This window comes from Falco rusticolus, chromosome 12 (assembly GCF_015220075.1).
Source record: "Falco rusticolus isolate bFalRus1 chromosome 12, bFalRus1.pri, whole genome shotgun sequence".
In the NCBI taxonomy this organism is placed as follows: Eukaryota; Metazoa; Chordata; class Aves; order Falconiformes; family Falconidae; genus Falco; species Falco rusticolus.
The window spans coordinates 24555565-24581356 of NC_051198.1; the positions used below are offsets into that span (position 1 = coordinate 24555565).

The 25792-nt window shown below is 36.5% G+C and overlaps 1 protein-coding gene across 2 annotated transcripts in view; it reads right to left on the reverse strand.

The window, feature by feature from the left end:
• GPATCH2 (G-patch domain containing 2) overlaps positions 1-25792 on the reverse strand; it is a 126311-nt gene that overhangs the window by 85705 nt on the left and 14814 nt on the right. The window contains exons 4-6 of one of the 2 annotated variants that reach the window (XM_037405498.1): positions 17587-17769; positions 16384-16463; positions 14262-14350 (exon numbers count right to left, since the gene is read on the reverse strand). In XM_037405498.1, coding sequence (XP_037261395.1) covers positions 14309-14350; positions 16384-16463; positions 17587-17769 — 305 coding nt within the window. In that variant the 3' untranslated portion in view covers positions 14262-14308. Of the gene's footprint in view, positions 1-14261; positions 14351-16383; positions 16464-17586; positions 17770-25792 lie in introns of those variants that run through there. The other variant, XM_037405497.1, reaches the window with a different exon arrangement.

A 25792-nucleotide genomic window follows, 5' to 3' on the forward strand; every position in this document is an offset into this window, starting at 1 on the left:
ACTGGAGATCAAAAAGCAGGGAGGAGAGGTGTCTGGAGCCAAGGCAAGGTGGGTTTGTTTAAGTGTTTGAATGTTTCTGGTTTTCAGCACCAGGATCAGCAATCGAAAGGTTGTTAAATGGCAATAAATTAAAGTGATTGACATTCCCTGGCTTGAAGCTGTGTTTTGGCCCACAACACACCCCTAAGCAAGAAAGCTGCCAGTCTTAAAAACAGATAGTTAAGTTTATCCTGGGACCACGGAATTTAGTAAATATACACATATACTTAATACTATATCCTTTATGCTAACCCAGAGCTTTATCGCTGTTAAGACAGTTTACTATTGTTTTTTCCATAAAAATAATTGTTCTACTCGTGCTTTCACAAAATATTTTTTTTAGCATGGCTTTCTGAGAAAAAGGAAACGCGCATAATTATCTGCAACTTTTGACCTCCTAGCACACTCCCTCACACTAGCTTTTAAGCCCATTAGCAAATTTCAGCTGGCTCTAAAAGGAGAGATGTCATAAAAATAAGTTTGCATTTGCGACACCTAATGGGCAGGAACACCCAAACCAGCACCCTCTCTCCAGTGAGACATCAGCACCAACTCAGCCAGCTCACACGTGGAGCCTGGAAAAATTCACATCACATGCTGCCTCTTTACAAATTTGCAGTTAGGAGTTATGAGGGTTGTATGCATGTAGATATGAAAAAGGAAACTTTGGGCATCAATGGGAACAGAGGAAAAAACCGAAGTAAAAAAAAAAAGGAAGGGGGAGCTAAGGTTACTGCTGCTAAAGGATTTTTTAAAGTGGCAGCTGGCAGAAATCCTTAAGAAACTAGAGTTCTCTGTGATGGTCAAGAAGAATTTTATTTGCTAATTGCATTTTATATATTGTCAACAGGCATTTTGTTATACCTTCAACCTGTTAACCATGGATGTTCAGAGTCTGCTGTGTGAAATTAACACAGTAAATATATGCACTTCATTTTTTGAAAGTCCTAGAAACAGCACCCATTCTTCCTGTCCACAAAAACAAGTCATTGCTTCCCAGTGTAAATAAAAATACATATGGAATTCGGAAACATCCACAGCCAGGAGAGCACACCAATTGATCAATACCTGGCCAGAACATCTCTCAGCAAGAGAAAGACACACAAAGATCATAAGCAAAGGACAGGTGTTAATTCATAGCTTTTAGGTCAGCTTGCTTCACTTGGAAGCTAAACAAATTAAAACAAAGCACACAGCAAAACACTGGGACAATCCCAAAGGGGTTCTGCTGCATATGACAAAACCTGATGGTAATGCCTGCCAACAATGCTATCTAACCTCGAGTGCTTTCAAATCAGCCACTGCCACACAGTAGGTGAGACCCTGCCATACTCGGGAGATCCTTGACCAGGTGTAATTGGCACCAAGAGAATTAACAAGGATTCCAGTTCTGGATTATCACTGTTGCAAGAGAAAACTTAAAGTGCCTGCGGTTTGCCAGCCTTCTCCAAATTCTTCTTGAGAGACAAGTTCTGAAGGGTATAGGTGCTGATGCTCAAACAGCAACAAGCAATATCAGGCCACACACCACCTAGGTGATACTAAACAACGTTGGACACATGGCTCGAAAGGACTGATAAATACAAAGCACACAGCCACGCAAACTCAGCATGATGTACAAACCTAGACAAGAACCACCACCTTCCTCAGAACACTCGGAGTCAGATGATGTGCGTTAAGGAAAACGTACAAAGCTTTAAAGAGTCTGCTCTGAGAGAAACTGTGCCAGGCATTTTGCCAAAGGACAGATCATTAATGGTTTCAACAATCTCCCCTCGGAGAGGGGGCTGCCAAGACAAATCCTCTTAGTTATACTAGAAAGGTTAAGTGAGGTCAAAAAGACCCACCTCTCCCCAGCTGTGGGCACTTCACCAGTTTGATAATTTTGATAAAGAAATAAATGAATGCTTTAGGTGTTTACAATTAATTAGCCTTATGCCAGCAGAGTTTCTAATAACTGGTATTATACTTGGGTCTGTGTCCGCTTTGATTAGCTCTCTTAACAGCCGACCAGCTCTGTCACCCTACTGGAATAATCTATTTTGCGCAAGTCAAGGCCATTTGCAACCTCTGGGCTATGTATGTGCTGACAGCACGGCTGGCCACTTCCAGCTCCTCCAGCAAGACAGCAAAAAAACTGAAGGGGACACCAGATGTACCTGAATCTCCAGGCAGTTTTCTATCTCCCTTTAGGTTAAGGTAGACAAGAGAGCCTGTGTATTTTCTTCTGAAGGCATAACAAACAGGTGCACTCGGTAACTCACTTCGAAAGCCACAGGCAGCACGGTGGACAATACCTCAAGGATATTACTTACCTTCCAAAGCAGAGTGTCTAAACATTAATCTGTTCCCTAAACACTGCCATGCACAGGAGGCAAGAATTAATGTCCTTTCAAGAATAATACTTTTACAGTTGATCTTCATGGCAACAAAGGAATAACTGAAAATTGAACAGTATCGTAACGTTTAGTATCCTATCAGAATAGCCATGAGTACTCAGCGCTATTCACTCAAACACATTCTTCACAGTGCAATGTTCCCATTTCATTTCTTTTGAGATTAAGTTTCTTTGCCTTACTAATTTAATGGAAGAACTGTAGAAGAAAAACATCCCAAAAATACAGAACTTTTGGACATAAAAACCCCAGCATTAACTGAAAGGTCACCATTTTCTCTCAAAGAGTAACAAAGAGTACATCACTAGTCTGCAATAATCTTGGATAGTTTTTCTAGAATTTTAGTGAAACCTCTCTTTGAACTCTACGTATCTTCTACTCTCGCCACCACTACATGGTAACCTGGCAGACTACAGATACAATGGATGCAATCTAACACAATATAGTAGTTTCAGATCTATTAACCTATCATTAAAAGAACGCTGAATGGTTAACAATCTACTCTAAGGTCTCACAACCTCTCAGCACGTCACCACAACTAAAAGCAGGCAGTTATACTGAAGCTTTCCGTGTTCATGAGATTTTGAGTCTGCTGCATACTAAGACTGCTCAACAACTCTGACCATAACACTTGCAGTAGTAATTCCCCTGAAATAAGCAAGTAATGTACAAACTTCCCTCCACAGAAAAAAAACCAAAATAATCCCCCTGACCAAAACCTTGAAAAAACACCCAAGCAGCCAAGCAGACTGTTTTTTTAGAAAACACCTTTCCCACCCCATAACATCTGAAAGAAAGAAAAATATAATGGAACATCTGGAGTGCCACTGGAGTTTGCTGCTAATGGGTTATATTGACTCTGCTTATGTTTTGCCACTTTGTGTTGCTGTACTGTACATGTCTCAACTTTTTTTTTTTTTTTTTTTTAAATTGTGCTCACTATAGGACAGTCTTCTGATGTTGAAGAAAACACATCTGCACTGAAAAGATAAGAGAATTCTTTTCCATACAACATATGCACGTTCTGAAACAAAAAAAATCTTGGCAAATAGTAACGTCTAAGAAAGGATAGTACAATGAAGTACTGAGAAAATTATGTTTTGAAGTTAGATTTAACATAAAGTGAAAATGATCAAGTTTTTCTGATATGGCAGTTGTTCCTTTTCGGCGTTTATTTACAACCTTGTGTCAGTTTACTCCATTAAACATTCCTTAAATAAACTACACTTACTGACGCTTTGCTAGCTTCTTCCCTCTCATACACTGCTTCCAAACACGAAGAACGTGGCAAAAAAGCAGAGTTACTCTTCCTACAGATCATGCATCCTCAGGCTGTTGGTTGCAAATGCTCCTTTCAAAGGTAACGTCTTTCTAGATCTTGCCAATTATTAGTACTAGTTAGGTGACCTCCACCGCCCCATGGCAGTGACACATACATATTCAAAGCAATTAGAACAGACAAAGTATTTACAACAATTTGCTAAAGGACAAAATGAACATACACTATAACTGTTAGGTTCTTCCTCTAATTCTGTGGGTAGCTTACCTTCCTCACGCAGGCTATTGTCCTATAGAGTACATACCTCAGGGTTAAGAGTCCAAAGAACATTCTAGACAGATCTGTGTAATTGCTCGAAACTCAGCTTTGTTGCAAGCGTTTTTGACTATTTTTGTAACACACGCTATTATAACTGGAAATAAGAGTCATACTGGGTAGTACTGATTTTGACATTTTGAAGAGGCAATCTTTACCCAACTTAAAAGAATTTTCTAAATACACACATTGTGATATATGCACCCCTTAATAAGTACTCTGATTACCAGACTGCTATTTGTACACAATTAGAGTAAGGCTTAACGAATATATAATAGACTTCCATATAAAAATAAGAAATTAACTTCGGAGAGAGAGGGAGACGTGAACATATTGACACTATTTTTAGATGAGCAGGTAAGACCCGTAATTAAAGCCTGATCTTTGCCTAAGAAAACATCTGTTTTCTTCACTGTGTAATTAGTAAAATTAATGAATTCCAATCCATCCACACAAATGATTTTTTTAACTCCGAAATCAATCACTTTAAAACCCAAGATGCCTTCAGCTACACAAATTGGCTAATAAGTGATACTGTAGATCAAGTTCAAATTATGAATGTAATTTTCTTCATAGTTATGTTCAAAACATTTTCTAGCCCTCTCCCTCTATTCTGCCAACACTGACATTTATGTTATTAAGAAAACAGATCTGTGGCTAAGAAATCTGATATGGCTACATAATAGATTAATACGTAATTCTTGTCAGAAAACTGACTAACAGATCACACTGTTGAACTGGATCAGAACAGGAAATAAGCTTATTCAGAGATTTTGTAAAAAATTAAGACTATCCCTCTCTGACATATTTTATTATATACAGAGCAGGAAACTGCTGAACAGTGAACACAATTTCACCACGCAGATTAGGAGATCAATCATTAGAGGAAGTGATGAAAAATTCCTTTTAAAATATTTCCTTCTTAAGAAAGTGTTACTCCTAAGAATGCGAAGGGGCAGATGAACACATTTGAAGGGGTTAGCCCTGGATAGTCACAGCCACGACAAAGAACGGGAAACACAGTATGCTTTAGCATGCTCCAGTACTATTACTGTCTCCCTGCCATAAAGGGACAACAAAAAGAGGTCTCTTAGCATACCCTGCATGGTCACAGCTGGATTCTAATCCAAAAGGGCAATTCCGATCATCCATACCAAAAATCTTTGGCCAAAACCTATGTATCTGTTCATTTGCTGTAATTGTTTCGATCTTCCTCTTTGAATCAGGGAGACGTGCAGGAGAAAACCAGCTAACAAGCTCATAAGTACTTGTTTTATGAATCTGGCCCTCAGTCAAGAAGTTGCAGTGAAAAGTCTTTTAATCACCTTCTGATCAGAATTTACTGGATTGTATCTAAGTTCAAGGGTATTAAAATGTGCAAAGGAGACTATGAAAAAATGGCTAGGTTATAGATTTTAACTTCTTAACTAGAAAATTGACTCAAAATAGATTTTCTAATTTACAATGAATCAAAAGAAAAAACATTAGACCATAGCAAAAGTGGCACAAATGTATCAAAAAGCAAATGAATAAACATTTGAAAAGATTTATTATTAGAAATTGTAATAAATTTTGGAAAGATGAATCGATTTTAGTTAAAAGGTATAACTGACAATTTATTGGGCGGGAAGATGCATTATTTTCCAATTGTTATCCACCTACAGTAAAACTGATTTGTGTCCTATTGTATTTTATGGAAAAGGAGAGAGCAACTTTCAGTGATTTAGATTAAATGTATTAATCATAACCAAGCACTGTGAACTATATATCTACTATTAAAGAAGATTTTTGACATTTAATTCTGTAGCAATATTTTGGCTCTGTACCACTCTTCCTAAATCCAATTCCTGCTACAGTTGGCAGATTTCTCCCTTTTAATTTTATGGGGCTTAAAGTAGCATTTAACCACCCATGCGGTAAATAATGCAGGATTAGAAATATTTAGTGTTTTGTTTCCCTTTGAAGAGTACTAATCCATCAACCCCCAAATATTTTTAAAACATTTTCCACATTCTAGTAATATTTAATGTAAGATTCAGTAAAGCATCCTATGCAAATAAAGTTGTTTTACTGAAACAAAAAAAATCACATTAAACCCTAAAGAAAATATGCATATACATCACTGACATAGGGGTATTCATTGTATAAAGATATCAGTTTCTGTACAAAGAAAACTTTAATAAATCCTTCAGAGTTTTTAAATATTATATATGATGTGACTATTACATACTTTATTCCCAATAATCTGACAAAAGATAAATTTCCTGAACAAGGGAAAACAGTATGTTTATATGTTTTACAATATTTATGTCCAACTTAACACTGAAACGCTAATTTTTATTTATGCAAAAACCTCCCTCACTTTCATGCAGTCATTTCCCATCTTTCCCTTAAGTGCTATATTGTACTGCACGGGAAAGCTGCTTTATGGTAACTTCTAACAGACAATGTTCTTAAAGTTATTCCAGGTACTGCAAATTGTCTTAAATTGCCTTAGACCTGCGCCAATGATTAGATTCCAGATTTTGAAAACACATCAACAAAAGAGAGAAAGCAGCATGGCAACTAATTCTCAATTGCCATATGCATGCTTTCTTCTTGAAAGCAGAACAGCATGACATAAAACAGGAAAAAGATTTCTTTTCCTCTACTTTGACTATATTCTACAGAGAAAAAAACTCGCAAGCTACTGTAAACCTAGTATCTGTTTAGGTCTTTGTAACATTAAGTCTTTTAGAACTAAGCATTCCAACAGGAAGGGGCCAGGGAGAAGGGGAAAAGGCGTATATTTTATCTAATGCTTTTTAAAGTGAATTTCACAGGCATTTAAAAAAACCCCAAACATCTATAGCAGGACAGCTGCAACAGAGTTTGCCCATCAGCCCGCAGTAAGAAAACGACTGCCTAAATAAACAGTTTTCAGTTCTCTGAACTGAGGGTAAGCTTCTTCCTCGACCTTTAAAACCATAATCTGCAGGAGTGTGAAGTCAAGGTTGAGAAACAAAAGAGTAAGAAAGTTATTCTCATTCTTGTGAATGCAGGTTTTAAAACCACCCGTCAAACAAGGGGCTGAAGTGAATAGCGAGACAAGGAAAAACAAACCACAGCAAAAAGATCATCAGAAGCAAGAGTTTGCTGAATCAAATTGCAAGGGGCTGTGTGGAACAGATTTTGAACAGTTATCAGAACTGTTGGACTGCAAAAGTTCACTTGATCAGTTACAACAGTTTACACTTCACATGGCAAAGAGACAAAAAAAGCAGCTGCTGTGTCCTAACTGAAGGGACAGTAATTAAAAGGCAAGGGCCAACAGCCTGTTGAACAACTCTAGTTGGAAGTGTGCTGATGGCTAAACTTTTTTTTGTTGTCCTCTTTTTCTGATATATATGTCATGTCATTCAGGAATTGGACAAATGATTTAGGTGCACACAAACCAGAAAGATCACAATGTTTTGGAAAGATCATACCAACATTACATGTAAGGTTTTCCACCGCATCAAGAGATCACCAAACAGGGCTGCTTCAAGTTTTCCTGTGACTCGCATCACAACTCACAGCATTATTAATTTATTGATTGCCTTCAAGAAATGACCTTTCCATTCTAGAATTGCTTGTTACCATTAAAGTTAGCATTTCAGTCTCTGATACTGGATGAACATGTTTAAGAAAGTATTCACTTGTGCAACTCCTTCAATTTGAAGATGTCAGAAACACATTAAACAAAGCCTACAGTTCTGGAAAGAAAGGTCTTACCTGCATTCAGTTACATGTTCACTTGCTGTAAACACCACACTATAACGACCAGAACTGGCAGACCCCTGAGAAGTTTTGAGTACTTTCTTCCCTCCTCAAAACCACACTCTCAGTATGCACATTCGATTTTCTTATTTCAAGAATCAAAATGGTAGCAAATGTGCCATTTCCCAGCTAAGTCACTGGTAAGTTAGGCTACAACAACCGTGGTTCGCTCCACTTCTTTATGGTTCTTTTTAACAGGTTATAGAACATTGTCTTTACATCTGACTAACTAAAGTCACAGTAATCAAACAGAATGGCAGAGAAGTACCACTTCATTCCTGTATTATATCTCACATTACAAAAGCAGCAGAACAATTTTCTTGTGCGATTCCATTTCAACCCAATGCATCATGTGTGTTTGCTACTTTATTTTCGGTGCTGTATTTTGAAGTTATTTTATATACACATCTCCATGACAAATTGCTGGAGAGGGCACTAAAGATCCAGTTGAATTCACTATTTTTACAGTTGCTTCTTACTCGGGGTACAAACCATATGAACTCAGAATGTATACAGAACCCCACCACCACCATTTTACGTTGTGGTTTATATTTTTGCTTTTGTTATAAATCAAACAAGATTAAAACATTTTAATTTCCCATCTGTGCCTCATAGTAATGATTTGAAAGATAAACTGCCAAATGATATTGATCACTTCTCAGACAAGAATATTTTTAGTATGTATTCTATAAAGCTAGAACAGAGCTAGCAAACAAACGAGTGCATCTGAGTATAAAGCGTGTATCTCTGAACAAATCTAGGTGGTTAGTATTAATAGAGTTAATCTAGATGTCTAAGAGATAGGCTTAGTACTTCCATCAGGTATCTAAAGGGCCACTGTTTTCCCTACAGATGGCCACCGTATGAAATGTGACTGAAAAACCAGACGGATTATTTTCAAGTTCCATCTATTGGTAGCTCTCATTCTTCCACACCACCTATTCTAGGCAAAAGGACAAAGTTTCCTATGGAGTGGAAAACCTACTCCTGTGAATAAGTTACTATGGTTTGAACTAGCAAGAAACTTCTAACAGTTCAGGAGCTGCATCTGATCTTGTACTTGCCTTCCGTTATAAAAATGCTAAACAGTGTGCTAGCTGAAATCACTGTCATGATTTACTTGATGCTTATGATGCTACTACAACACGAGATGCTGCTCATCAGCTAAGCCATGGTATCTGTGCATGTGTTCCTTGCCTATTACACATACGACTTTCTGCCTATTCTCAGCATTAAATGATCAACTCCCCCATCAAGCTCAGTACAAGGAAATAAAACTCCTAACTTGTCTCCGGATACAAGATGCTGTTATACCATTAATCCTCCAAAACACTGCCACTGAGGCGTCAAGAAGTTTGTAGAAGAGACACGACTGAGTGAAATTTTTGCAGAAAAGATACTAAACCCAATTACATTTTAAGATAAAATATTCTCATTAGAAACTGCACTGAAATATAAAAGATCAAAAGAACTAGTATGGACTTAGGAAGTCAAAACAAGCAAATTCCAAATGTCTGCAGAAGAAGCATTTCACACAGTCAGACACCAGAAAGGGGGATTTCTTTGTGATAAGCGCAGAAAACACAAAGAATAATTATGCTGCCTCATATTTTCAAGTCAGAGGTTTTAAAAATCATTATTACCTGCGAGGAGTGCTGCAAAACTGTATTAAATGTGTTTTCAAGACAGTCACTAAGTGAAGAATAAAAGGGGTAGTATTATGCTATTTGCCCTGGTTTAAAAGCAAACTTAAGTGAAATGGTAGATGACTACCATTTGAGCGGTTGGGTTAAGGTGAACTACAAGGAATACTGCTCAGACTAACAGTTCATAGCACTTGTCACCATGAATAAACCACAAATTCATTTAAAAAATAAGCAGTGCATTTGGCATTTCCAAAACTAACGCTGGAGGGCAACTATTTTGCTGAAGTGGAATGCTGGTTTTGACACTATATTTGAAATAAGAGTCCAAGAAAAGAGACTGCATCATCACATTCACTTTAGCTAGACACAAGTCAATCTTTGACATTTTAAAGGTGTGCTTTGATCCTCACAGCAGGTGAAACATACCAAGAAAAAAACACTGTGAGCTCTGTTCCACAGAGTATCTTGTAGGTATAACTAGTGAAACAGCTATCTTTGTTTTGTCAATAAGCTACAGTTGTGACCTCTACCAGCTATTAATTCCTTGCTGCATTTCAACTATTACCTTTTTTCTTGATCGGCATACGTTTCATAAGAGTGAAACTAGGACACACCCAATTCGAGACTACATACTAATGTACAAGGTAGGTGATATAGAAGAAACAAATAAACCAAACACATGCTTACCTTCACCAGTTAGTGCCTTTAAAGCTATCAAAAATTAGCTGAGCATCTCTCTAGCTATTTTAGTTAAAGCAGGGAAGTTTTACACTTAGGTGACAGAACTAGTAACAAAACTGACCGACCTTAGATTTTCTGAAATCTAAACACTGGGTATTTGAGTCACTTGTAATTCCTTTTTGGCTAGTGAACTGCAGCTCCAAATGAGACAGAAAAGCTGTGTAGTATTTGTGCCTGTTTACTGGTTTGTTGACACAAAGATGATCACAGATTTTCATTAGACAACTACAAGTGACACAAAAACCACTGTTGGTTAAAACAAACATAGGTTGTAAGGCAGACTTTACTAAACCATTCAGATCTCATAAACGATAGGTAGAGTTCAGAATACTTTGTACCAATGACAACTACACTGACAAAACTGATTAATTCTAGTGTTCGGCCTTGAACAATCACAATATTTAAGTGTGCCTTAAGTATGGGTACCACCACTGGTACTACCAGTAATGGGAGCCACTTTGAGAAATACTGACCTACTCTAAAAAAGGGTACAGGTATAATTATGATGCTTTTGATTAGTAAGTATGCTAAGCTATTAACAGAAGTCACTAAGAAGCTTCTAATCTTCCATCAGGTGCTTACCACAAGAGGTGGAACAAATTATATTAAGCCTGCATCATTGAAAGCTTTAGCAAAAATGCACTTCAAAATTAATTTGTGGGAAAAAAAAAAGAAGAAAAAAAAGAACTTCTTACTATGCAAAATACATAGCAGGTATAAGAACAGTAAGCAGTTCTCCCAAAAAATATTAGATACATGAAGTTAAGAACATCACAGATAACATCATCCCCAATATTTATGCTCCATTTTTGAAACCTACACTGTTTATAATGGGTTTTGGAATTGACAGAAGCTTTTCGTTTTTCCCCTTTTCTCATAAATTAAACTTATTTCACCATGTCTAAGTTCTGAAGTCCAGAAGAGTGCCATTTGATTCATTCCTTGGGAAAATTGTAGCATTTTTGCCAATAGTGACTGAACACTGGAAGAATTGAAGGTGGGGCCTAAACTGCCATCCCAGCAGCACATCCTCTGCTAACAAACTGAATTTTCCTGCCTGAAATCTGTATCTGCAGGAAGCACATGACTGCAGGAAACCACCCACTCCTCCAGAAAGTTTTTCCCTCTATGGTGTAAAACTAAAGTACTGAGTTAACTAAAGTGAGGATAAAAGAGCATAACTTACTCACTACATTTTGCATAAGCAGATACAAAGTTAAGACAATTACAAACAAGAAAAAATTTTGAAAAAATAAGAGGAAAAACACAGCAAGAAATGCTTTAAATAGGTGAAAATATTTTTGGTGACAGAAAATCTTAATAACCCCCCCCCCCCTACAAAACCCAAAAGCCCCTAACTTCCTACCCACTAAAAAGAAAATTCATTTGCAGCTTTAGCAGCATAAGCTTTCCAAATGTCGTCCTCAGACCCAGAGGCCTAATATTCCTGATCCTGAACAAGTGGAAAGTCTGGAATCCAACAAGACTTTCATTTTGTTAACAGGCATCATATAATACCACTCATATTTCCACAGAGTCTGACATAGACACTATCACTCCAAATGATAGAAGTCATTAAGTGAATAAAAATAATTAAACCCCCCCACACACATTATTTCACGCACCTCACTGAAACTGACTGGTGTTTTATCTGACTGTATGCCACACATCCAATGTAAAAGAATCCTCTGCAACACCAAATCAACTTTACCTTGAGAAACAGTGTTTTTCCCAAAGTTGCAAAGCATCCACTGATACTGTAAAAACAACACCCAACTTACTCCAAGGGAACATGCCTTAGATCTGTAACAAGGTTTCTTACCTAGTACTGTTTCATTCAATTTCCAAAATATTTTGACAAGCAAAATCCTGAAAACACCTAGCTGTTTCTTCAGTTACAAAGCACTTAGAAAGCAGAAACATTTGGTTTGATTTTACATTTTGAAAGCAGTTAACAAAAAGCTCAATACATCTTTTCTCCTCACATCAATAGAGGAGTAGTTATCTGACAACAACTTTTTTGCAAAAAGCTCTTTTATCTTTGAACTTCTGAAAAACTGTCACAGGATTTGACAGAAATACCCAAACACCTTCAGATAATGTCTCAGAAATGTAACTTTCATTTTTTATGTACTTTTTGAATAATTACAACTAGGTATAGTCAAGCTCAATAGTGTAACTGTGCAAAAGGAAAAAAAAGAAAAATCTATCCTAGGACTGCAAGACTTAAAATAGCCTGTCTTTAATATCATGAAATCAAATGCCATGACACAGAGGTGATGGAAAAATTGGCAGAGCTGAAAGAAAGCATCCTTTTCACTGGTCGTGTTTTTTACACTTTAGCCCAGTGAAATCACTTCCAGCTTCCAGCCCAGCCAGGGAATCAAAGCAGGAAAAGACGACGCACAAGAGTCCTCAAACAAAACCCTACAGTGTCTCTCCCTGTCTCAGAGAAGGAACTCCATAACCGCACAAGGAACAGCTAACAGCAGCACTGATTTTTAAAACCTTCACTTATTTATATGGAGGAGTTGTGAACAAAAGTGAAATTTTTCAGTCATCGAGTACTAAGCTGGGCAAAATATTTTGAAGGAAATGAAGAAGTAGTCATGTTCTTCAGCTGCTGTAATTATTAACTCTTTATTTTCTTTAATTAGGGTTTTTGTGAGCTCCCCAGGAATCCATCTGAGATAAGTACAGTGGCCTTATATATTGAAGGTAAACAGTTCACCTAGTATTCTGCATTATAGAAATGCATCTTCACATTTCCAATGCATCTAAAATGTCAGATTTCTGATTTTATTCTGCTACATACCAAAGTTTCATATATAAATGTTGGAAAGGTCAGAGATATAGTCATAGATAAATAATGTGCAAGTTATAAACACATACAGAAAAAAGACTGGACGGAAAAAGCATTCCTCCTAAGAAATCAGCATTTCATTCACAGAACACTACTAAATTGTTTAAATTTTGTGTTACAAAAGAATGTGGGGGTTGGGAATAATTGATCGGGTCATATATAACTGCAAAGTTCAACCAAGCACAGCTAAGATTTCAGGCAATATACCTTGTTAGAGTACTTTAAATACTGGTATGGTATGAAAGTACATGTATCTGATTATAATTACAAAGTTGCTGCTAGCAACTTCACACAGGCAGGATCAAAAGCACAGTGTATTAGAAAAGTCAGAAGTTTTTCTATTTGTTTTCAAACAAAGTTCTTTTACAAATGATGCTGCCACTAAAAGCAATGAAGACTTGAGAAACCAGCATTATCACTGTATGCCAAAATACACGACTGATAAACTATTTAATTAGGGATACCATAAAAAACATGCCTATCACAAGCTGTACAATCCAAAGCATATAACCCCGTTGTGATCAATATATTTTTTCTTCCATTTTCTTGCTGAGTTTTTTCAGCTGTTATCTGCTGTATGACACCACATTCAAACTGCACATTGCTTTAGGTGAGGATTTTCATAGTATTTGCATGCTAGGTTTTTACTTCTCTTGCTCGTCCAGTGTTATATGATCATTAAAAAAGTATTTTGACTCTAAGGCAGTACACTTGATGACAGAAAGACCCATGAGTTTGTTCAAATTAAGCAACTCATCAATGAAATGCAGGCAGAGCATCTGGACAGAATCTGAGTGCCAGCTGTGGCTACTTCAAGTTAAAGTTCACTAACTGGCCCATAAAATGCAGCATTCTTCCTCTGATTCTCAGCTCCCGCTGCTTCTGGAAACCGTGGTGTGAAAATAACATAAGCTGGCAGTTTCCTCAGTATATAGCAAGTAATAATCACACTCTTAGCCTGATGTTTCTCTTACAAGAAAACACCCAAACACTTGGGCTTGAAATCCATTTTGACAGAGGATGATGATGATGTAGCAAGGTATTATAGCTATTAATTCTGCTTTCCCTAAACCACTAATCTCTTCAAGGCTTTGCTAGCTGCTATAATTGTGAACCTTCAACTAAACTTTCCAAAAAAGTTAAAACACACATTGACTGTATGCAAAGGGCTAACCATATACTCACATCTCCTAGATACAGGATATAGTGCGTGCCTTTTAGGTAGTGTATCTCAGTAGGAAACTCCATTTTTTACTTTTTCTCCCTTTAAAGTCTGTGTAAAAGCAGTGATACAGACATCAGACTCCTTGCTGTTAAAAAAAGAATTAATTCACAACACAACTGTTCAATGAGTTCAGTCAGCAGTGTTCTCTCCTCAGGATATTAATCTTTCTAAAAGCATTCTTGCTCCTCTTCACTGTTACCATCTAATAGCAGTAATTACTTCTTGTTCTGTGTTATCAGATGTCACAGGTATTAAATGACTTTTTTTTTTTTTCCTGTCATTGGATTGAAGTATCTAAAAAAGATTTTCTTTAAGAAGCAATCACTGACAAAAGGAAGCACATGAGCTCTGGCTTATATAGCTATGTTTGCAAAGACTGATGCAGCAGATGTGCCCACAAACATAAATAGTCATTAAGGTGGTCAAAAAACTGCATCTGAAGAGCCAACTGCACATCCATTCTATATATGCATTCCTGCCTAAACATAGTGGCTTAGAAGGTACACTCACACATCAACCTTGCTTCACAACACTAAGATATATTTAATAACTGGAGGTAACTGAATTATCAGTTTTTAGTAGATCAGCTTACGTTTTTGTTACAAAGGGAACTATGTTCCCATCTTTATATATGAGATATCATGACTGGAAGACAAAATGGGCTCCTAAGGACAATCCAGAAAGCGTAGCAGAAAATAAACATTAGGATTTTTTATTGTATATACGCATTCACAGTATATCTTCATCAATTGAAATTTAATCACCTTTTTACAATTTAGAAGAAAAGGCAGTTTTTAGGGTAGTTAAGCCATGTATCATCAATACCATGAAGCTAACCTATCAGTTATAATAGCTCCTATAAAATACCAGAGTGAAATTGCAATAAGCCTAGAAAATGGGCTACAAATCCCAGATATGCTCAAGCAAGCACTGAACCAAAAATAAAAATAGGTAGATAGGAAACCAAGAACTAGATAGCATTCATCTAATTCACAACCACTAGCAGCAGAGATCACAGGCCAAGGTTTTAAGGAATCTTATTCAGCTCCAAATGGAAATTATTGGACAGGGGCTTTAATTATAAAAACCTTTCCCTTTCAGAACGAGTTAAATTCTAACAATCTCATTCTATTCTCTGGTTATATAATAGCTCTTACATTTCTCAGAAGCACCTTATTTTGTTTAGGCAAATTAAAATTTGAAAACATACAATGTTCTCAAATAATAAAGAACATCGAGGTTGCAGTATTTATCATGCTGGAATATGTTTATTACACACTGAGAAAGAGTCTCCCACATTCTCCTTCTCTTCCAAACACTGTTCTGATAAAGTTTTCACTGTGCTACAATGAATACATTTTAACATTGTAATTTAAAAAGTCAAAATTCTCTTCTCATGCCCTCCTCCAATGAAGAAATTCTTAAAAATTCATTAGAACCTTGTCTTAGAAAAAAAGCTATGGGAAAATCCAATTATTAGACTGTACAAGAATGCAAGGACAGCTGGATTTTTTCCTTCACTTATAAAACACTGCTCCTAGAGCTGAAGGCACTAAAACACCCCAAACATCTTTCATTTGTAGTCACAGCCTTAAAACGGACCCAGTCTGAAGGAATGCATGATGTCTATGACAAGTGCATTGCTAACTTGTTTTAAATTTTTTTAATATACCCTTTCCCCAATCACATAGAAATTAAGCAAACAAAAGAGCATAAGGTCAGATTTTTCAAAGCAGACTTTGGAGAGGAAAAAAAAAAAAAAGAGAAAAGTCAGAACTGTACCACAATCCATCCTAGAATGCTTTCAGTTTTAGAAAAAACTTAAAACAGTATCAGACTGCTTCTACCATTCAAGTACACGCAAGTATTCCATTACAATAAAATTGCAGTGGGAAGAGCCTAACTACCAAAAAAAGCAGACGCAGAATATCAGGCAGCAGTGGCAATGTAGTCTTAGCATTTCATTAGCTATCTACAACATTAGGAAACACGCATGAGAGGAATATGCTTTTTTTACAAAAAAAACCCCATAAAACTCTTGAGAATAGTGTATGTAAGCTTACAATAATAAAGGCACCTACCAATGCATTCTGATTTCCTGAAGCCTTTTTTATGTTTCTTGCTGGCATTCCATGAAGATGACTAAATCTACTCTGGAAACCTACAAAAAAGAAGTACAAATTGATTTAAGAATATGTCCTATACCACGTAACCAATAAAATCAAACTTTACATACCAATCTATTAATCTGACTTTAGTTAAACAAAACCATCTTAATATTGTCAAACATTGTATTGGTAGAAACAAAGTGCACAGAATGGGCAAAATAGGGAAAGGCTAAGTTGTCATGAAAATGAACATTTCTGTACTGTCACATACTGCCATCCCGGTTCTATGCACAGTTACCTGCACAAGCAGAGCATACTGAACTACAGTAGGAGTGATTTTTGTGTCACTTACAACTTTGTTAGTACTAGAAAATGTTAAATCTGGTGAATATGCAGAGATCTAGTCCTCAGAAACAATTCCAAGCACCTGGAAAATAAGCCTCACAAAAAAATTCAGTACTTTCTGTGTGCAGAGTAGTTTAAAAGTGATTTGACCACTGCTCACACAAGAGATCTGTATTTGAATGTGAAAGGTGATCCTTGTGGCAGAGGGAAGGTACAACAAAATTCTTTGGCAGCTGAGGTCTGACAACTTCAGCCCTTAGACAAGCGTGGGTTCCTAGCTGTAAATGCAATCTAACATTGGTACAACTTACCACTGGATACACTGGGATCCACAGGTGACTAAAGTATTTTAAAGAAGAATAAAAAATATAGTTTCTAAGTTACAATCTCAATCCTAGTGCTAATGGAACCCCTCCCTCTTCACTACAAACAATAAGGCCTGGCCATAAAGCAAAGCAGATGGTCACACTAGCCTTTCCAGCCTTTGAATTAATGAACTTCCACAGAATTTCTGAACATTACCACAGTGGACAGGAACAAAATGAAATACAAAAATGCACTTTAAATCATACTTAAGAATCCTCTATGCAGACACTGAGACAACAAATAAAAAGGGTAGGCTAATCAAAATGAGCCAAGCTTTACACTGACTTTAATAACTGACTTTTTGATTTATTTCTCTCTAATGATACCTTAAAAATCACAGTTCAAGGAAACAACCTGCTAACTCCAAGATCTTGTTAACATTTTACATACTCTGTATAATCCAGAGATCTCTTTCTACTGTACCCAAGTGATTCTACAGTTTGCATTTGCTTGATTACTACTTACCTCTCCTCCCTGAACGGGACATAAGAGGGAAAGTACCAGTTAAGATACTTTCAAAGACTGGATCAGGCAATTCTCTCTCCAGTTCTGTGGAGTCTTCTTGTTCCCACCATGGAATGACCCCCGTAATTCCACATGCTCCACCAGATTCATTTTCATGAAACCAGTCACTCTGCTCATCATCACCTGTGTGAGGCCAGTATCCCCCACAAGCCCCCCCAAAAAAACAGGGAGGAGCAGAAGAGAGAAAAATCAGATGTTACCATCAATAAACACTGACAGAACAATTATTTTTTTCTTTATAGCTGCGTAACAATTACTCATATATAGCAGTTCTATTTGGAAAACGTTTCTCAGTAGCATGACAAGCACTGCTATCAATGAGACCACATAAAATGTAATGTTTTAAAACCAATTTACAATACTGAAAAACAATAATAAACTAGTTAAACCTTTGGCAATAACCGCAGGGAAATCCATTTAAGTTACTGCACTTTACATATTAACAAAAAACAAGCCTTAATCTCCTGCAGGGAATTAAAAGGTATAAAACTGTGAAACTAGTTCTTTGCAGCTGATAATGGTATATAATTAGCTTAATTTCATGATTTGTATGGCTAGTAAAAGGGGAAAACAATCATGAACAGATGTGACTAAATGAAGTTAATCTGATTAAGTTCATTTAGAAATAAGTTTTGAAAAAGTTGATTTTAAATGAAAACTGACAGTATCGTGTGATTGAGAATTATACTGCATTATACCACAAAGCTGGTCATTTTTACTGACAATATTTATAGATGTAGTATTTAAATACTTGGATTTAAAGTCAAAAGTAAGACTAGACTGAAAATCTGATCTTAAACACACTGGCAACTAAAAATAGTTATTTTGTTTTGAAACACAGTCTTTTATACAAACATGGTAGTTTACAGAGATCAGAAAATATCTTCATAAGACATCAAAAATTTCCTTTCCTACACCCCAAAATTAGATTTCAAAGTATGTGTTGTATATTTTAATTCTACTTCAACTTATCCAAACTATGCCTCACTATTTCTGCATATAAATTATTTGTTTGGCATTTTTTAATCAGGCAGAACTAACCAAGACAATGCAAGATTTTATTAGACACAATTTTCAAGAACAAAACGCATTTGTGTAAAATTTCATTGCCGCTCAACCTCACAATGGGAAAACACAAATAATGAAAATGCAAGCCAGAATTTGAGGGAAAATAACTCCAAATAAATCATTGCAATGAAAAGAATACTTCAAGACCAAGCACAGGTGAAAATGGCTGTAAACATTCATCAGGACAAGTACTTCAAGAAAATATAGAATAATTAAGGCCCCTCACCGGTCACTTGCAGGTGAAATGTGATCCTTATATCTTTAATGATCACTGTTAAAACCAAAATTAACAGAGGCTAGGAAACAGGGAACTTTAGATGGAGGAAAGGGAAAACAAAGGTGGAAAGTGATACACAGGTCCAAATAAGATTTAGTTTTCTTTGCATTCCTGAAGCATTTCAGATTACTCTCCACATTTAATCTAATCCTCATTTATAGGTTTGCCATTCCACAAAGGTGTTCACCGTTAATTCTTTCCTCATTTCATTACAGGCAGGTATAGTTCTTTGGAAGATGTCTAAGAGTGCTGAACAGAGACACTGGTGGTGGTGGAGGAAGAACCACACCTTTTCATTAGACTGATCTGTGGTTCAGAATTAAGTTTGAACTCCTTTGTTTTGATTTTCCAAACATTTATGTAGACAAACTTTGTCTGAATATTTTCTCATGAGACCTCTAGACACCTTGACTAATAAGAAATACTATCAAGAACTCAAAAGAAGTCCTGTTACAGATAATTCAGCTATGAAAGCAAGAACAGAACTCTGAGATTGGGTTTCACAATCGGCTTGAGGACAGAAGCCTGTAAGAAGTACATAATGCAGTCTTGGAAGAAAGCGCTAGAATTTAAGACTGGGTTGGTGGACTGCAGCATAAGGCAAACAGTGGCTATGGAAGGAAACTTGTATCTTCATTTATATGCACAAAAAGAGTTATCTGTGAAAAAATACAAAATTGATTTTCCTTTTTATGCGGTAAGAATATTATTATGTTAAGCAACTACCCGTTAAGGTATCTTATCTGTTCTGTTATTATACACTTCCCTAAGCACTTATGTTGCTTACTGCCAAAAGCAGACTTATGATCTAAACCTGGTAGGCTTTCCTCGTGTGACACCAGCATCCAGTATACCTGTCTTTTAGCTTCCTTGTTTGTGCACTTCTAACAGCTCTGAATCCTCCGACTACTTCAATCATATTACCACCCTGAGGTGAACATAAGCCTATTACTACTACTCTTATCCAGGTGACAGCACCCACAGGCATTTTGTCTTCTAGTTGCTCCACCTTGAAGGGATGCCACTTACAAATGGGGTCAGGGAAGACCACTGCATCTAATAAATTCCTGACTTCATATGTATAGGCAATGTAACACAGAGGCCTCCCCGCTCAACAGTTTGGTAACCAAATACTTGTTTTTAATCTACTTAATTTGCAGCTCTCAAAAGGCAACACAGTATCCACAGCAAATATGAACTCAGGAGAATTACAAATTCAAAGCAACATTTCTGACTTCACAATACTTGAAAAGATTCACTACTGTCCTTTCCTATTAGGGATGCTGATTCAGCACAAGATTACAGCAAAGTACTGCATTCTTCCAAGCTACAGAAAAGGTAAAACAACCTCCAGATGTCCAGAAACTGATCACCAAGCCCAAGCATTCTCCCAGCCACACATTTAAAATACAACAAACTTGTTTGTGGGTAATGCCAGTGCTTGAAGGAATTACTTCAAAGCAATTTACATTCAATTATTACTGTACTGATCGCTACCAAAAAAACCCCAGAATCAATTTAAGGCTCAGAAATGTCAACTTCAATTCTAAAATTTCAAGGCATTCAGTTCCTGGCTCTATTTATTTGTAAGCTTTCCCCTCCCCCTAATTACTGTTTTCCTAATTTTCACTCTATATTATTGAGTCTACATATTTATCTAATTACTACTCTTTCATGTTAAATTACTTGCCTTCCTCTTTAAAGAATTTTAGAAAGTGATTTATGTGGGCTTCTTAGGATTTCTCTATAAACACAGACCCCATCTGCATCACCATCAGTTTCACATTCAGAATAGCTTCACGTGAATCTTATTTTAGCTAAAGCAATGCAGGATGATAAGGCTTTCCACTGCACACAAATAAAGAGTTTTCCCCGCTCTTCCTAGTTTTCTTTTATTTCAAAATGGCTAGACTACCCTCCAAAGAAGTCATATATGTGTACACGTGCTTGCCTATAACAACTACAACCTACTTTGAGAGGCTACCACAAAAAGAGTTCAGCATCAGTGTCCTATAAACACCACTTGATACTGTGCTGCTCCATCATCCACACAGAGAGCAATAGCACATAGCCTGTAAACATCCTAGGATGCTAGTCTCATTTCCATGACCAGTGTACCTCTTTCTAGGTAAAAAAACCCACCATCCCTCTATTAACAGCTGTAATGATCATTTGGAGACATCAGAAGATTCACTGTAACACATACAAGCAGTTTCAGGAAAGCACACGCTTAAGTTACCTAGTCCACAGAGGTACGTTGCATCTCGCTCTCAGTGCTCTGCAGCGCTGCCTTGGCAAAAGGGATAGCAGGACACCACGCAACTGAAGCAGCTAGCTCTTTTGATTCAAGCCTGAAAACTTCACATGAAGGCCTCCTCCCACCCCTCCTGTCCAATGTAATAACAAACTCTGCTCTTGAGCAGGACAATTGTACAGGTGTGCTGTTAACAAATTAGGATGTCACGTGATCTCAGCTTTATGTTCACCTCTGTGATCCACATGCAATATTTAGGATTTCAACTATTCAGGTTGTATACAACAACTTCATGTTATTTCTTTTTCACCTGCAAAGACTATAAAATAATTAACCACAACAATTCAAGACTGGTGTGATTACACTTAGCATTGCATGCTCCATTTCTTTATACAGGCACAACGGCACTCTGACAACCTGCAGGTGCTGAGATGCTATATGAAGTCTAAATTAGTTTCTCGCTAGAGAAGACATAAGGATGGAATTCTCATATACTGAATCAGTAGTGGGTCATCTTCATAAAGGACACAGTAATGAATATATGTTTAATCATAAAACAATGAACAGCTATCTTTAAAAGCTTAACCACATCCACAGTGGAACTCTGACATTCCCTGACCTTCTCCAATTTTAACTGTTTAACACTTTATTAATATAATTTTCCTTCCTTCTTGCTTCGATCTTAAAGGACATTTCAAGTGCTGCATGTCATGATTTAAGAGGCCTTAAGACAACTTTGAATTTCCCCATGTGTACTAGTAGGTGTAGATGGACTAAGAATGAAGAATATGTTTTATTTGCCATCCCTTACACTACAGAATTCATTAAAGAATATACTTGCAATTGGACTTTGTTTTTCCCCCCAAACAGCAACAACATCAACCAGTGTTTGAGTAATATTACAATTTTGTTAACACTGTGTTGAAAGCTTAACTTACTTTATAAGTGCCTTTCAACTTCCAAAGTCCCTTTAAACTGCAGGTGATCCTACTAGCTTGGCCTATAATAGAGTTGTATTATAGGTCGCAATGTAAGATTAGACCTTTTGTTTCAAAACTCTTCTTGCAAAAGTTTCTACACTGGGCATAACACTGCTTATCATTAATGTTTTTAATAACTGAAAAACAGACATTTATGAAAATACTATTAGGAACAAAGGAAGGCGTATGAAGAAAGGAAAGTCGTAAGGATTTCTCATACATAAGCTTCAGCCACTGTTTAGTACTTTCAATTACTTTGTTGGCAGGTTCTCCCACCACCATACTCAAGGGCTTGACACTTCCATAGGATTCTGTTTTTATATATTAACCATATAAAGTCCCAAAAGAATATTTTAACTTTATTAAATCTTGCCCCAAAGTTTACCAATTTACAAACCTCTGGAAAAAAAATACAACCCATAAGAAGTCACTGGAGGTTTGTTCAGCAGCTATCTTCTTCACTGACTGTACTTGCAATGAGTATTTTTCATGATCTGTGAGCTTTTGCTGGCTAACTGTACAGGGTATGCAATGTTTCACAGAAGAAATACATTTGCCACAGTGGGATTGCAAAAACATCGAGTACCAATTACTTCTGCCGGAAAGTAATATGACAGTGGGATAAAGCACAGCAAGAGAGCCGCTGTTGCCCTCTCACAGAACCTAACGTAAGCACTTGGGTAACTTGGAAAAGGAGGACAAGCACGGCTAGGCTCATATGAGGACTTCATGGGAACAAAACAGATCAAACAAAAAAGCCATGAGACTAGAACAGAGGCAGGCTGGAAAGGAAAAGGGTATAGAGGTTTTTTTTTTTAAAAAGTGTTAATGGCACAGCACATATTTGAAGTTGAACATAGGATTTTCAAGTCTCAGCAATTTTCTTTTATCATAGCAATTGATGGCAATTAAAATATATCTAGCAATTAACCCACTGCTACCCCCAATTACAGCTACACCTGGTTTTCTTGAATCAAATTATGAAAGTCAAAACTCTTCCAAGAGTCTATGAACAGCAGAGTACAGTTACTGTGATGGAATTTAATTCCATTTGCTTTCTGAAATGATTTTGGAAAAATATTAGAAGTTGCAAGGTCAGGCACTCCAGAGTTCAGAACTAAATACTCAACTATTTAACTGGCCAACTGCTTGAAGAAATTGCTGATTTAGATCACTTTCTCTTCTAGAATGTCTGTTCCATAGTATCAATATGCTTTGGGAATTAATTAGGGTTTTACAAAGAGTATTTGTCTGCAATAAATGAGATATGGTTCTTAATCCCAGAGACACAAAATGAACAAATGTTGCCCTGGAGAACAGGATCTTCTTGTCCTCTGCTACCCAAACTTCTGAATGATGGCAGGCACATCGTTTAAACTAAGTATTTTATCAGGCGGCATTAATCTCTGGTTCTCCACTTGACTTAGCAGAAACCTGAAGTCAGAAGTGCAGAAAATTTGAACTACAAATGAGGTCAAGATGCTGATGTTCTGAATATATATCCTGGAGGAGGGACACTGAGAAGACAGGAATCTGAGTCTAGCTTTTAAAACTGGACAAGAAAATCAGCCAGTTTTTCTCTTAATACATTTTTCATCCTGTCCTCTTCCAGCTTTGTTTCCCTCACCTAGGCTTTTCCTTTGTTTTTATGAGATTTATTTTCTCCTTCCTTAATTCTCTTTCTTTTTTTCTTTGTCTCAGTACAGCTATAAATTGGAGATAAAATAACCTCATCTTACTTCATAAGGCAGTACAAAGATAAAAATTACTAGTGCTTTCTTTAGGGGGGGAATAAATGTTATTAGAAAATAAACAATTTTGGTTTTGCAGTAGGATCTCTTATAGTACTTTCACGGAAAAGTCTTCACAAAATCAAAGCTATAATGCAATCTAAGAACATTTGAGATCCAGTGTGAAGCTAATGGTCTTCTGATCATACCCACCAAATTAGTCCAAAACAGCGATTAAAAAATGTTTTGTCCCGAAACCATCCTTCTGAAGTTTAATTATTGTTGTTCTTTTTATTTATATTTAAGAATATGGTTTCAGGTCTAATGCTTTCTGCTTGAAAATTGCAGTCAAACTGAATCAAGGTTCAAAAAATATCAAGCAGGCAAAAGTAAGAACTGCAGATCTACAGTAAAGAACCGACACTAAAAAGGTAACGCCACACCAATGGAAGACCACTGTTGTTCACCGATATCTCCCTTTTTCTCCTCCCACAAAACATTTAAGAAAAACAGAAAGTAACTGAGACATTTTCAACCATATTATTCAAAGATTTAAATTAGTTTAGGATTTAAGGACAAAAATATTCATAGAAATACATTGGAAGGGTACTTAAAGGCATGCAATTATTAAATATGGTAGGTCACGTTACATAAAAATACAGAGGACAAATGTTTTAAAAATTGCAAGTCCAAAGAGAAATTCATATAGGGAAGTAAAAGCAAATCTTTTTGACGCGTCATATTGAAATACTTAAAGTACTGAAATATTGGAGTCAAAAGATTGATCTAAACTTCCAAGAGAGCCTAAATTCTTCAAAAAAAGATATGTGTTAGCACAACTGACAACAGATACTCAGACTGGGAGGTTACAGTTTATGTAACACAAGTTACCATTGAGCAAGGATGGTAACACCGCTGTTCAAAGTCTGAAAAATTATCTCCCTACTGTACCATTAACATAGAAGATTAAAAAAAACAAACAGAAGAGACTGAATTATACATTAGAAAGAGAAAAAGGCAAACAATATTCCTTCAACCTAGATCTGTGGAATGGGCCAGGATTTGTTTTCTTGCACGCACAGGTAGTCTGTGGCAAACAGCATACAGAAACGATGTCCATTACCGTTAACTTAGAACTGCCAACAGAAAAGCAAGTCTTAATTACCTGAAAGACTATTTTTTGCCCCATTTTTGTATACTGTCAAAGACAGCGAGTTCCTAGTCTATGAGCTGGGCACGAAGATGCTAGTATAATACAGGTGAATGTGTTGCAATAAACACTAAATCTGAAAAAAAAATCTTGCATTTCCACCCTCAACAGTTTTATTACATAAAACCACGTAAGAACAGTACGCATAGTAAAAGAAAATTTTCAATCTTCAATGCATTTTATATTAAAGAATTTTCAGAGGGGAAAGACTTTAAACTGCATGCATCTTCTAATCTCAGTCTTAGACTCCTGAAAAAATTGTTTGAAACTACTTTTCAAACAAACTACTTAATGAAAAAGAACTATAAAACCCTGCAGTATCAACTTGGAAGAAAGAAAAAAGCCACCTCAAAAACAGTTTGAGAAGCAGTACTACGATCACAGAGTCCTGTCTGAAAATTGGTGCAACCAAAGGATTAAAACTTGGTATAGACGATCTTTTGGAGATGCTCAAGTTGTAAATAAGTTTATTATATTAGAGAGATCGCTTCTCAAGACAGCGTTTGACTAAGTCATGGATTCAGGACATCCTCCGGTAACATTTCAAAAAACCAAGAAAGCAAGCTATACTTCAACTCATTAAAATAGTAATAGCAACTGAAATATAGTAATTAACCTATGAAATAA